Raw genomic sequence first — 14,428 nt, forward strand, 5'->3', positions numbered from 1 at the left:
ACTTTGAGTCTTCCTTTTACCACCCATGTATCTACAGAAGATTTTGTTTTTGCCATTGACATCCCTGGCTAGATTTAATTCTATCATGGTTTTAGCTTTCCTAACCCGGCTGCTCAAACAGCTTGTATTTCTCCCAGGGTATCTGTCACTGCCTTCCACCCTTCATAGCCTTCCTTTTCATGTCTGAGTTTGTCCAGAAGCAACTTACTTATCCACACAGGCCTCCTAGTATTTCTGTCTGACTTCCTCCTCATTGGGATGCATCACTAATGAGCCCAGAGTAAGTGATTCTGTAATATCAATCAATTTTCTGGGGCCTCTTCTTCCCTTTGGGGCTTATTTCATGCTACTCTACCAATCAGCCTCCTGAAGAGGAGCACAGAAGTGTTTATGTCCCAAGGTCCAGGGAAGCTTGTCTGTAACACAAGCACCAAATATCTAAAGTGGTGAGCCATCCTGCTGAGAAGGATGTTGCTCTGTCTAATGCCATGTGAGCTGAGCAGATCCCAGCTAACCTACACATGACAGATGTCCAAACTCTGCCTTCTATCAATGTAGATGACTGATCAAACAATGTCATGTTGGCATTGCTTTGGCAATAATGTAGTGAAATCTATTATTGGATAGCCTACTAATCATCACAAGCAAGCAATTGATGCACGTAAGTCTTCTGATGCTTGCACTGCACTTTCATAAAAGAACTATTCATTCCTCAGCTCTGATGAGCACTAACAAGGGAAACACACTTGCAGCAGCTGGACAGCTTGATTAGTTCTGCATGCTCAAATATGAAATATTATTTTTCTGCAAGACTACAGTAAATGTGCTATGAGGGACAGCACTACTCAGCCTTGCAGGCTGTGCAGATGTAAACTGGCACAGCTCGTTCATTCATCCCATCCATTCATGGGAACTGACAAACAAAGCCAGATGAAAGAAGGCATTTTGGAAAAAAACAAGGTCTAACTCATGATTGTGAGTTATCAACTACAGCATCTGCACCTTCAACAAAATTGAGTGATGTCAGAATAATCATTAACAGATGTGGTGCCAATTACAAGACCAAAGACATGATTTGCTTATAACAAACCCTGCATGCTCTTACCCTCATTGCTTCGAAGCTGTGATACGCAGATGTATTGTTATATAGCTGTGGTAGCATAAAGGTTCAGCATCACCTCTCCAGAAGAAACAACCAGGTGTATTGGTTTCTCGAGGTCGGGATTGAAGGCACTTGAGACAGCATTTCGTATTCGGACTAAGGTGTTTATTATTTCTTATCAGTGAAACAGTCTCACAGCCATGAGTTCAGCAGCTTTTCATTAGAAAGGTACAAAATGGCTAACTAACTCTTGTTACAAGGTCTTTAAAAACTAAACTATCCAATTAAGAAAGGACACCTAGATTATTTTCCCTTTTAACCCAATAACTGATCCCCCGAAGCCCGCAACGTGGACCTTTCTGTCCAATCACAAAACATCACCCAAACCCATGAAGAAGAAGGAAGAAGGCAAAGAAGAACAACCTGTCTCCACCTTTAAACCTCCATCTTGCTTTGTATTTATTTCTATATTCTAAAACCCCAAACTCTTAAGTTTTCCACCCTGTGATATTACACACTTTTAACCAACTACATACCCAGTAATCCCAGTACTATCAGTCAACTTTTGAAGTCTTCTCCACAGCCTCAGGTCAAATGCAGTGTTCTCTTATGGGTCTGTGCCTTTCAGCACAGAAAGTCTAAAATTCTCAGCATCCAGGATTCCAACCAGGTGAAACTGCCTGTGTATTTGTGTGCTGCTGAACCCTCTCCTGATGACTACAGCAGCAGAGATGAAGCCTTACTCAACATTCTGAACAACTGTACCTGCACCCCACCACTGTGGGGTGTGGCTTGGATACCGGGACAGAACATTCTTGTGATTTTAAAATGGAAATCCAGTGTGTGCATTTAATGCTCACAAATGCAAACATATAGAGCAGCAGTGCTTCAAAACCTGTTTAATGCTTACCACTGTTGATACAACAGATTGTTCCCTAACCAAAAAAAATCCAGTACTGTCTCAGACAAGCTGCTACGCAAATGCAAGACCAAGACTGCAGACAAATGTCCAACAGACACTGCTGCTAAGCCATGCTCTAATCTGCGAACTTTGAACTATGCAAAGGCACCATCCAATTGTTCTAAGATGCAGAGAAGCTGTTCTGTTCTACAAGACTAGAACAGAATCAGCCTCAAGATGTAGGACCATAAAGACCCACCAAATTATCTCTCTTCTGGCCAAACAAAATACAACTTAGAGGTTTCCATGTTAACTTATCTTTTAACATGTAGAATCAACCTCCAGAACAATAATGCTTATTCCACATAGAATCACAGCTAGAGAAATGGGCTGACAGGAATCTCAGAAAGTTCACCATGGAAAAGTGCAAAATCCTACACCTGAGCAGGAAAAACTACAGGCACCACATATTTGGGGACATAACAGACCATAAAGCAGCTTTGCAGAAGATCTGTACGTATAAAAATGTGTGTGTCTGTGTGTGTGTGCGTGTATACACACATCTGAAGGGAGAGTGCAATGAGGATGGAGTCAGGCTCTTTTTAGCAGTGACCAATGACAGAAGCAACAGGCAGAAGCTGAAACACAGGAGATTCCCTCAGGACATCTGGAAACACTTTTTCATTGTCAGGGTGACTGAGCACAGGTTGCCCAGACCGGCTGTGTAGTCCGCATCCTTGAAAACACTCAAAACTCATTTGGACGTAGTCCGAGGGAATGAGCTGTAGGGTAGCCCTGCTTAAGCAAGATGACCTCCAGAGGTTGCAGCCAACCTCAGTCCCGTCATGGTTCTGTGACCAGACATAAAATCCCATAATATGTGTAGTAAAAGCCTTGCTGGCTGAACATACAGTTCAAATGGATTATGTGCAACTGCCCTATTAACTCATATCTAGTAAGCTGGGCTGCATAGGAGAGTATGCACGGGTGCCTAAAGGTACTTTAAAGCATATTTGTTTTGCAAAACTATGTTAAGAGCTCACCTGTAAGAGGCAGCAACAAAACACTATAATGGAGACAGAAACCTGACAAAACACCAGGTGATTCTGAGAAGAAGATTACACCACGTGACAGCTTCAGCAATCACATACTGACTAACTTATAGCACTACCAAATCATAACAATTTTGAGACAAAGGGTATACCAACCCTCTTACGTCACATGAACAAATTCAGCCTGTGGCAATTACATTTGAAGTACTAGACATGGCAGCTACACCTATGATTCACAGTGCTGGGGGAATAATGAACCTTGTGTTTGCTAGAAACAGTGTGTTCTACATCTCACCTCCACCTGAATTTCTAACAGGACCCAAACCAGTTTCAGTCCAACCTAGCTAGTCCATGACACAGTAGAACTTGAAGCTAGAGGCCAGCCAAGCATCAGTTCAAGTGTTACTATATCCCTAGGTGGTTGCTCATTCAACAACATGCAACATCAGTACTCCTGCTATTGTCAGCTGAGTGAATAAAAATAAAATTACTTGAATGTAGCAGTTCAGACTAATACAAAAAATTATTCTCATAACAGTCTAGAGTGACAGGAAGATTTAAAAAACATTTGCCCCTGAAGAGTAGTTCACTGAAGTACAGTCAGTATTGAGAAGGGACGATGCCTTCATTACTATGTTTAATTACCATCATAGGACAATATGTCATTTTGTCCAATCCTTGAACTCCGGCACAGTTTGAAAGTATTCTTTTATGTACTGCATTTTTGAATAACAGAAAATCTCTGGCTAGTGGTTATCTTGCTCCTAAGACACTTCCCAAGACACTAAATTTTCTTTAACTGTTCAAAGAATTTTTTTTAACTTTCTTCTCCAAAAAAGACAAGATTAAGAGGTCAAGGAAAGGCAATAAACTCACAAAGGAATGCAGCTTGTAGCCAGATCTCTGCCAGTTTTGATCTCTAGAAGTATAAACCCTTAGACTTGGAAGATACTACAGAAATTCACCAACTCTTGAAGGAAAAGTAGGTATTTTGTTTTAATTACAGTAATGAAGAATCAGTTGTAGTGTCTTCTAGGACAGCTATGGCTAGAGACTGATTAATGGCAAACAACAAGGTGACAGATTTAAGCAGGCAGAATCCTACAAACTTCAGAGCATTCAGGCATTGTGGTGGTGTGTTTTTGTGTTAAATTTGTGTTTGTCCCCTGTTCCCTTCCCTAATCTCTCCTCTCCCCTGTTGTCAATCTTCCCAAGCCCATCCCTAACCTCCTCCCTTCCAAGTTCTCAATCCTCCCCATCCCTGGCCCTTTCTTCCAGAACTCTCCCTGCCAATCCTCCTTGTCCCAACCCTTCCTTCCTATTTTGTTATACTCGACACCCTATTTGTTACTTTGTGTTATTCCACTCCCCTATTTCCCCTGAGAGGTTTACAATAGTTTAGTCCCACTTTAGACCACTCCCCAGCTTTACTCTCATTGGTTAATGTTCCTACATCCCTCCTCTTGAGTTACTGTATAAAAACTTCTGTTCACCCCCCCAGCTTGGTCTTTGGTTTTAGTTTTGTCTACCTAATAAACTCATCCAGCCTTTACCCCAAAGATCCGTGTCATCGTTATCTGTCCCTGCGCCGGACCAGTGATTACTGGGAATTGCAGAGCTCACAGGGGAACAGTCTCGCCCCTGCTTTCGCCACCCAGCACGCCCCCAACAGTGTGCAGCAACCAGACATAACCATCTTACTCCTGCTGTCTGCACCCTTTTCTGCAGCTCTTCAGAATAAGCTGAGAGTCCTCTGCACTCCAAGCCCATTGAGATCCTGCTACCTATAAATAAGTCAGCATTGGGCAACCCTGAAAACTGGACCACAGCTCAACTACAGCAATCGAAGAACAAGCATTACGAAGTCACGGGTATATTTTCAACACCCTTAGTACTCATTTACTATGCTGGAGAACAAACTGTCAGGGACAACAAAGAGGCTGCTTAACTCTGGTATAATGGGACTGGGAAAGGCTACAAACTTGTACTAACACCTCATATTTAGAATTAAACAGCTCAAAGCAGTGAAAGTTTTTACTCCGCAATTTCCTGGAACATCAGCATGCACATCTAGATAGAACTCATTCATTTTAGGCATTGTTTTTATCTAGCTACGACTTCCTTTCCAGAAGACTTCCAGTATTGTTTCTGGAAATTCCTAACTCCTGTTTGGAGACAGAGAAATTCTCGTTCAGAGACAAGGCTGTTAGGGTCTCTGAGGCAGCTGGAATGTTTTTCATCTCAGTATGCAAAACTTGTAAAACATTTGTATTTCCCTGGAGTGCACCACCATTTAAAAGATCTTTGCCAAGAGTAAAATGACATTTTTTATCTTTATGTCTCTTATTTAAACCAGACTCTGAAGGTACACTTCCTTATACTCAACTCTATGACACTAAAAACAGTGCACTGCAGACAGAGCTCTTAGATACTAAAATTAAATTCTACTACCTTATTTTGCTGCAAGTGACTGAAGATCAATTATAAAAGCACTCTTCTAATTTGCACACAAAATATCCTATAAATAGAAGTTTACTAAGAAAAATACTCTGTAAATAGAAACTTCCCCTTTGTTTGTAAGGACAGACTTTTTTCTGTGAAGAATCCTGCAGCCAGCTAATTATACTACTATTCAACAAACCATTATCTCCAGGAGATTGCTTATTTCAACAGAACCTTGGTTCTATTCCTGTCAAGTATGCCTGATTAAATATTCCAGTGCCTAATGCAAGCCACGTTTATTATGTTTGTAGATATTTTATACAGAGTTTCTTCGGTATTCCAGCATTTTGATCCCAGATATCCGATGGGATGGTGAAAGATAAACAACGAAGTCAAACTGCTTTGATAACAATGCACTTATTAAACAAAAATAATCAATGCAAGAGTTAAGCTATGTGTTCTGTTACTTAAGCCAATATACAGTGGTATCAACAGGATCTTTGCACACTAACACTTATTTTATTCAGCAGCGAATGCTGCTGATTTATTCTTATACTTCAACTTCAGATCCAAAGTTGATATTCTGCAGTTTAATGCACCAATGAATTTTTTCAAAAAGATGTTCTTATAAACCACACCTTAAATTAAGAATTTGAAAATACTATCAAGTGTTTCTACTTTAAGTATAAAAACTCCCTAACCTTAATTCAGAACACTTAATAAAGAAACCATATTTATCAACTGTAGGATAATCCTGGCTCTGCCTATCCCACTCCAACAGTCCTACCTCCCACAACGTTTGAATTCTTCTGTTTTGAGCTGAATTTGTTAAAATATCACTAAAAATGTTACATTTTTCAAAATCATTGAAATAAGACATTAAAAATAGCAACAATCTTATTAACCCTTTGTCATGAAACAACTTTATTGTGAGCTCAATTTTATCAGACAACACATCCTAACTAGAAAACATAACCCCACAACAATGGGAAAAAGCAAACTGCTTTATGTTCTAGTAAATCACTCACAAATTCTTTGCAGATGAACCTCTCAAGCCTTGGTGTTCACTAAAGCTAGGTGTTACAGCTCCTCGAAACCTCAAACCGAGCCATTTTGTTAGACACGCCACGTGCAGTAGCACAGTCCTTTGCCCTAAAAAATTCAGAACTGACAAACCACCTGATTCTACTCCAGCTCTGAACTTCCTCACGTTTGCAGGCTGATTTCACATCGCTGCTGCCAGCCATAGGAATATATTAGCATTTCACGGCCCACACGGTGAACAACAGCTCAGCGACCACCTTCCGACGGGTCAGAAGCCTGCAGCTGAGAACGCCCAGGAGCGCTAAGCACAGGAAGACTAGAGCTGAGTTCGCAGCCTCTCTGCTCAGAGCTGCTACCGCGCCTTCCCTGCCCGATAAACGGGCACGCCGCGGTCCCGGCACACGCGCTTCCCGCCGGCCGCCCTGGGAAGCGGGGCAACGGGGCGGTCCCGGCCCGAGCGCCCCCCGCTGTCCAACGGTGGCGCCGCCCCTTCCCGCGGGCCGGGCCGGGCGCCGCCCCAAGGGCACGTGACCGGGAGCCAGCGCCGCCATGTTGGACGGGGCGGGAAGCGGCGGCCACCATCAGTCACCGCGTCCCTGTCCGCGCAGGGGCCGGCGGAGCGACCCTCCGCCCCCGCCGCCATGGCGGGGCAGCACGGCAGCGGGGCTGTAAACTCACGAGGCGCGGGCGATCCGTGACTCACCCGTCCTCCCCGCAAACAAAGAGAGGGGTCACCCCCTTTCACCACCGGGCCATGACGGTGCTCGGTGGGTTGGGGCGCCGTGTCCACCCCCGCTCCCCCCTCCCGCCGGTCCTTCTGCCCTCGCCGCGCTCGGCTGTGCCCGTCTAACCGGGGAGGAGAAAGTCCCCGTCCCCCTCCCGGGCATCGCCTGCCCGAGCACTTCCCGTGTGGCCCCGACCACCGCGAGGGCTCCCGAGTGGAGCTGCTTGGGCTACCCGGCATGGAGCGGGTACTCCCGGAGATGGAACCCAGCACTTCTGACACGAGCCCAGCCGAATAAAATTTCAGAGAGGTATTTATGAACCGTTCTAGTTCACAAACGCAGAGCCCTCAAGGCATTCAAATTTCAGAGATTAAAGAGAAGAAAAGGCCTGTGGTCACCAGACAGGATTTTAAACCAAGTTCAGTGTAATGCTACGGCAGCATTTTGCCAGGGAAGCCTTTAACCCTGCTACTGGCTCCATCTCCTCCAGCGTTTTATCTGCGAGGGTCCCACCGTCCCCGTGCAACGCTGACTGAACATACTCAGGAGAAACCCACTCATCCCTCTGTTCCCTGTCAGCCATTATTTCCCAGAAAGGCTGTGCTGTATTTACAATTAGCCATTAAGAGAGGGGGAGGGGAAGGAAAGCCTACGGAAGCGTTTCACTGCTGTGTCGACTACGGAGTATGTGATGTGCATGTACAGCCAAGCTGACTCGGGTCTCTCAGTGTTCCCCGAGTAAACAAAACCACCACAACTTGGACAGCTGCTTTTATGCTGAAGCCAGAACACTGCACAAACTGACTTCAATTCCAGTAGTTCACGGGAGCCTGCTCTCCCAACTGCATTTGGTGGGACACATTGAGCAGCTACAATTGCTGTGCCAGTTCCAGGCAGGAAGTATGTTTCCGGTTAATAGCACTTTAAACCCAGAAGGGACAGTGTCCAGTCTTACCACTTCCTGCAATTCAATCTTTTCCCCAGAAAGATGGGACTTTCAGGATTAATTCTGGGATAGAACTAGACTTGATACAGGCCAATGAGCCAAAATAAACACTTTCTGGACTTATGTTCTGAATTCATTGTGATTTCAGTTCTATAACATCAGCCCATTAGTTTATGATCTGCCAAATGCGTTTTGGCCTTTAAATGATATAAGCATTTATTTAATAAATATAATATCAGAAGGCTTAGAAATTGATCCCTGTCTCCTCTGAGTACTCCTCAAGAGCATACCCCATCTTTAGCAAACAGAATGAGCTGTTCCTTTCATACAGCAGGCAGTGTAGAAGTTTTTTACAAGTGGCTGAAATGGATTGCACTGTAAGCAAACTTAGAAACAAAATCCCGAAACCCCAACCCTTACTGCTCTGTACCCTTTTCTGTCAAGTAACTCATGAAAACCTAATGGGTTCCGTGGAACAGTACTGTAAACACCCATCTTCCAGCCCTTCAAGAGAAGAGCTCCATGAGGACAGCCTGGCTGCATAAATATGGGGGCAATTTTTAAAGCCAATGCTCATCAAGAGGGCAGCAGTGAATGGCACTGCGGGAAAATCTCTGCTTAAACAGAGCTACTGCACAGGAGAATGCTTCCGTTGTCACTCACTGCAAGTCCTCATCCCTGGTGACAGCCACATCCTAGCAACAAGTGGCACATCTGCTTTCAGGATGAGCTTTGCTGTTTTTCCTGACAGCCACCCAAAAAATTAATTTTTCTTCTACAATTACAAGATTAAGCAGTGCTCTGAGTAGTCAGAAAAAAAAAAATCAGTTTTTCTCTGCACAGAAGCTCCAGTTGTGACATTTTAATTTGTTTCTTTAGTGGAATCATTGCCACCCCTTTCCTAATGTTGTCAGCCATCTCACTGAACCTGGTGTTTCAGAGAACCAGCCTTAGAGCTGGTGACCCAACTGCTGCCCTGATTCTTGCCAAGTTCAAGTCTGTGGCTCATTCTGCGAAGGGGCAAGGAAGTAGACTCCATATAAAAAAATATTTCAACTTGTTCTATTGGTTTGAAGCCCCTAGAGAACGCTCTCTTAGGCAATCTGGTCTCTATCTAGCATTATTATTATTTCTGTTTTTACAAGTCTAGTCAAGTTGTTGCTTGTACTTCTGCTTCGTACAGTGACCTACAGCGTACGAGGCAGCCAGTTCAGTACTGTACACCCTGCACTCCAGCACGGCAGAGTTCCAGAAAAAAAAACCAGCGTTCCAGAAAGCATGGCAGACTAGGAAAATCAGCCCTTCCCCCCGCCAAGAAATTTGTAGTAGACACTCCACAGGAGGTTGTGGGGGCGGCCGGGGCTGACACTGCCGTGGTAGGGGGAGGACGGAAGGGACTACATCCCACTGGGGGGGATTCGGGGAAAGCAAGCAGCCGCTCCTACGAAAACGGGAGGGAGCGATGGAAGAAGGACGAAACCACCCGCTGAGATGGCGCAGCAGGAAGGGCGCAGGACGCGCCGTTACCTGGGCTGGGTGGCGGCCGAAGCCCTCCTCCTCCTCCTGGTCCCCACACAGGGCCCTCCGCAGCCGCTCCAGGTGCTCCCGCAGGGTGACCCGCTGGTGGAAGGAGAAGGCCGGATGCAGCGAGGCCATGGTGAAGAGCAGGAGCAGCTCCTCCTGCGCGCCGCAGCCCAGGCCCTGGGCGGCGGGGAGCCCGGCCTGCCCGTTCTCCGCGGCTCCGTCCATCACCACCACCACGTCCCCCTCCTCCTCCTCCTCCTCTTCCTCCTCCTCGGCCGGGGCCCGCCGCGCCGCCGGGCAGCTCTGCAGGATGGAGTCCACCTGGGGCAGGAGGCGGTGCAGGCGGCCGGCGGCCTCGCGGTTCTCGGAGCCCAGCAGGGCCAGGTAGACGATGAGCTTGGAGCGCACGGCGGGGTCGCGGAAGTCGCCGAGCTGCCCGGGGTCGCTGAGCCCGTTGGCCTTGGCCTCCGAGTCGCGGAGGCAGTGGTAGTCCTTGCGGGCCAGGTCCTCCAGGCAGGAGCCCAGGAATCGCAGCTCCAGCGGGTTGCACAGGTCCAGCAGCCCCACCATGAACTCCAGGCGCTGCGCCGAGCCCAGCACCAACCCAAACCACTCGTACACGGTCTCCTTGTCGGTGCGGGCGGCCGCCGAGCCGGGACCGCCGCCGCCCGGAGCGCCCAGCGAGGCGGGGGGGGGCGGCGGGCCGGGCCCAGGCCCCGGCCCCAGGCCGTGCAGCCGGCTCGGCCTCTCCAGCCCACACCCCCTCCCCGCCGCCGCGGAGGCGCCCCCGCGGGCCCGGGGCACCTGCTGCTGCAGCGGGAGGTGACAGTCCAGAGCACCGCCGGGCTCCTTCAACCCCGCCGCCGTCGCATCTTCCGCCGCCGCTGCCTTGTGGCTCGTCTGCTTCAGGGGCAGCTTCATCTTCAGCATCCTCGGCGGCGGCGCGGGGGGGACGCGACGCCCGCCGGGACCCGGCGGCAGCGGGGAGGTGGCGGCGCGCGCGGCGCTCAGGCGGAGCCGCTCATGCCGCTCATGCGGCCCGGCCGGCGCGGGAGCGGCGCGCGCGCACGCGGAGCGGGGGGAAAGGCGGCCGAAACGGTCCCGGCGGGCGGGGAGTGGGGAGTGGGCGGGCGGGGCGGGGCTCGACTCGCTCGCGGCGGCGGCCGTTCCCCGTCTCCGCCTCCCCCCGGCGCGCTCTCGCGGCGGTTCCCCCTCTCCCCGCCAGTGCCCCGCGCCCGCGCAGAGCCGGTAGGCGCCGGCGGTGGAGCGCTCGTGGCCCTGGGCCGGCGCGGCGGGACCGGCTGAGGCCCGAGCTCCCGGCGGGGGAGCGGCGGGGCGGGAGGCAGGGGAAGCGGGGGGGGGGGTGGCGGGCGGAGCGCGCGCGCGCCTCTCCGCCTATGGGCGCCGCCCGCGTCAGCGCGCGCGCCCGCCCGCGGCCGGTGGCCGGGGGGCGCGAGGCGGGGCGGCGCGTTGTGCGCGGGGCTGCGCGCGCGGCGCGCCCCGGGCACGCGCGGCCGCCACGGCCCCGCCCCGCGCGCGGCGCAGGGACTGGCGCCCGCTTTGGGAACGGGCGGGGGCCCCGGGTTTGCCCGGTGAGTCCCATTGGTCACGCCGATGGGAACGGGTCAATAGTTCGCCTGGGACCAGTCCGAGCGAGCCTCCCTATCTCCTCGATAAACGATTTCCCTGAGATGAGGCCCTGCGTTGGCTGGTGGCTCTGGTGTGCGGAGCCACGTGGGTTTGCCCAAAGCCGGCAGGAGCGGGCCCAGAGCTGTGCCGTGCCGGTGGTGGAACAATACTGAGTGTGGAAACATGGCTGCTACAGGCCTTTCTAATTTTTATTTCCTATTTTCTAAATTCTAATGCAGTTGGAATTTCTGCTATTGTAAGATGTCTCCTTTTCTAAAATTACTATTGCTATAGTATCGTGTCTTTCCACCCAGTTTTTTTTTTTTTTTTTTTTTTTTTACAATAGAGAAATAAAGGAAAAATTGCAGGAAAAAAAATAGTATAATGGCTTAGGGATATTCTGTTAGGAAATAGCAGGCTTGCTGTGCTCTCATTCCCCCAGTTGCGTTCCCAGCTGTTGTGTTCCACGATGAAAAGCCTACAGTTACAAGATTAAGCAGTGCTCTGAGTAGTCAGAAAGTTGCAATGCTCCTCACTTGGTGTTACACAAAGGCAGTGCATTGAAAAGATGAACCAAGTCTGTTGCTTGCTTAACAGCACAGTGAAGAATAAAGTTAATTTTAATTACAGTTATGCAGAGCAGCATCCCTGAACTGCTTACAGCCACAAAGTATAAACTGCCCGAGCTCACTGCCCCTTATCTGTTTGTCCAGAAGCCGATGGCGCTACGATGAAGAGCTTTACCAAAAAAGCTCTTCCAAGCTTTACCAAGAAACTGTCATGAAGATTATAATAGTCTTGTATGCATCACTCAGATTTGCCACAGAGCAGTCTTGAGTGGTGGTTACAGACTATACCATTTCTTGCATTTTTATGTATGTACAGCAAACATATGTATTCTGTTTTTAAACAGAACATTAAATGATTAATTTGAAGGTAGCTCAATTTCCTAGTGGCTGCTCAGTCCTCTTCTGGTGACACAAAGGGACTTGACCCTGACTCAGCGCAGCTCTCCTCATTCACTGGCGTCACAGGAGCACTGTCACTGTCCTCACCAAATCTTCAGGAGTGGAGAGGGAAGTGGGATGTGGGTCAGACCTGTCCTCCCAGACCCTTCCATCCCAGACTGCCAACAGTTCTTTGCTGGTCCCAGGACTAGGGAGGTGAAGAAAAGTGTCGTGAAGTCTCATAAACTTGTTTTATCCTCTTATTTGATTCCGTTTGCCAGTTATGGCTGGGCTGGACCTGTGAATCACTCCAGATCCCTGCAGTCATTAGTCAAAGCAGCTATCATAATGCCACAGTAGAATATTTTCTTATGTCATCATTGTGAAGCGGTAATTCTAAAATTACAGCAATTCTTGTCATATTATTGTTTTTTTTTTCCCAAAGAAAAATTACTGTGACTGTCTTGGGGGATGTGCCAAGCTGGAATTGTGGAAGCACAGAAATAAGGCTTGACGTTTCTGCTTAGTAATTTAAACAGATATTTAGTCTGAATAGAATTCACAAGATCAGAATTGCAATGATCCAAATGTTAGAAATAGCATTTCCTACTTTAACAATCTGTGATTCAAATAAAACGTGACATAGTTCCAAACAGATAACACCATGGAGAGTGAAAAAGGAATTTATATTTGTGGGAATGAGTGGAAGTGGGGGGGGGCAGAAATAGAAGGTACGCTGGTCCATTCAAAAATCCACAAAGGTAAGGTAAATCACAAATTCATGAGGGTAGTGGTTAAAAGTACACTCTCTTCATCCAGAAAACGCTTGAAGCCCATCCCTATTTGTGACAGTTCCCAAGCTGATTCTTACTTTCACAAATAAGCTTAAGAACCTAATTAACTCAGCTCTTCTTAGTTTTCCCTTCTTAATGGCTTACACTATGATACTTGAGGAAAACAGATGAGAAAGATGCTAAGTCAGGAAAGAAAAAAAAAGGGTAAGGAATGTTATGAGAAAGCAAAAAGAAGACAAAGATATTCCAAGTGGTTTACAAGTAATTCAGTAGCTGAGGGAGGTGTCAGCAAGGGAGAGGGCAGTGCCAAAAGAGAAATGAAACTCAAGTGCCCAAGAGAAATGAAAGTGAAACTCCGGACTTTGAATGGAATGAGAACACGGAGGGGAAGTGCTCGAACACTGACAAGCTAGTACAATGGGAAAAGCTACTATAAAATTATCTTGCCTAGTGCAAGTGCCCTGGAGGTTTTCTAACCTGGTTTTCTTTAAAAAAATGAATAGCTTGCATAGGTCTTTAATGACTTGGGCCCAGAGTCATGCTGACTTAGGGTGAGCAACTGTACAGAGCCTTAGAGGGAAAAATATGTGTGTAATCTGTCAGAGCTGAAAGCCAGATGAACTCTGAGGCAACACAGAGCAGGCAGAGGAACAGCAGGACAGTGCTGTTGGTTCAGGAGCAGCCACTTCTCTAGGAAATGGTTTTCTTTAGAGTACAGCAGGGATCTGGTCTGACACCCCAGGACAAAAGGCAAGAAGCCGTGTTCAAGTGAGCCGTGGTCGCCACTACTGGATTTGCAGCAAAAGGATCAGTGACTTTTCTGAGTCTTCCCCACCTGCTCTCTTTTCATCTGTACATCATAACCCCTGTTTACCAAAGCCTTGGAGCTGCCTGCGTGCACAGAGGCTTCATTGCCAGTCTAGAAATGTCCTTACAAACAGGTCCTTCTCTAAGCCTTCTGGCTCAGCTTTTCCACCTGGCTGTGACCACCACTGCTTGGATGCATGAGCTGTGCAGAGCACCAGGAGACACAAAAGCCCTGGAGAGGCGATTTCCTGTAATTTGTGTGCCACCACACGGAGTAGAGGCAGCCACAAGGTGTCTTTTGAGTGACACCTCCTTCCTCACTAAATTCTTCCAAAGAGGTCATCGACATTGCAGGATTTTGTTCAGCAGGCCTAAAACTTTCCCAGCAATGCTTTTAGATGGGGGGAAAACCATTAAGAAAAATGAAAACTAAAACACTGGGACACTGGACCGAGTGCTGAAGCCAAGGGAGGAACCAACAAAGCACCCTTCAGCTCTATCAACGTACATTTCTT

The 14,428-nt window shown here is 48.0% G+C and overlaps 1 protein-coding gene across 4 annotated transcripts in view; it reads right to left on the reverse strand.

The window, feature by feature from the left end:
* The window catches only part of ZCCHC2 (zinc finger CCHC-type containing 2), a 45,481-nt gene extending 34,708 nt beyond the window's left edge, over nt 1-10,773 (reverse strand). For all 4 annotated transcript variants that reach the window (XM_053943720.1, XM_053943712.1, XM_053943703.1 and 1 more), the window contains exon 1: nt 9,740-10,773. In XM_053943720.1, coding sequence (XP_053799695.1) covers nt 9,740-10,666 — 927 coding nt within the window. In that variant the 5' untranslated portion in view covers nt 10,667-10,773. The remainder of the gene's footprint in view (nt 1-9,739) is intronic.
* Between the last annotated feature and the right edge of the window lie 3,655 nt (nt 10,774-14,428).

Source organism: Vidua chalybeata, chromosome 1 (genome assembly GCF_026979565.1).
Source record: "Vidua chalybeata isolate OUT-0048 chromosome 1, bVidCha1 merged haplotype, whole genome shotgun sequence".
Taxonomy (NCBI): domain Eukaryota; kingdom Metazoa; phylum Chordata; class Aves; order Passeriformes; family Viduidae; genus Vidua; species Vidua chalybeata.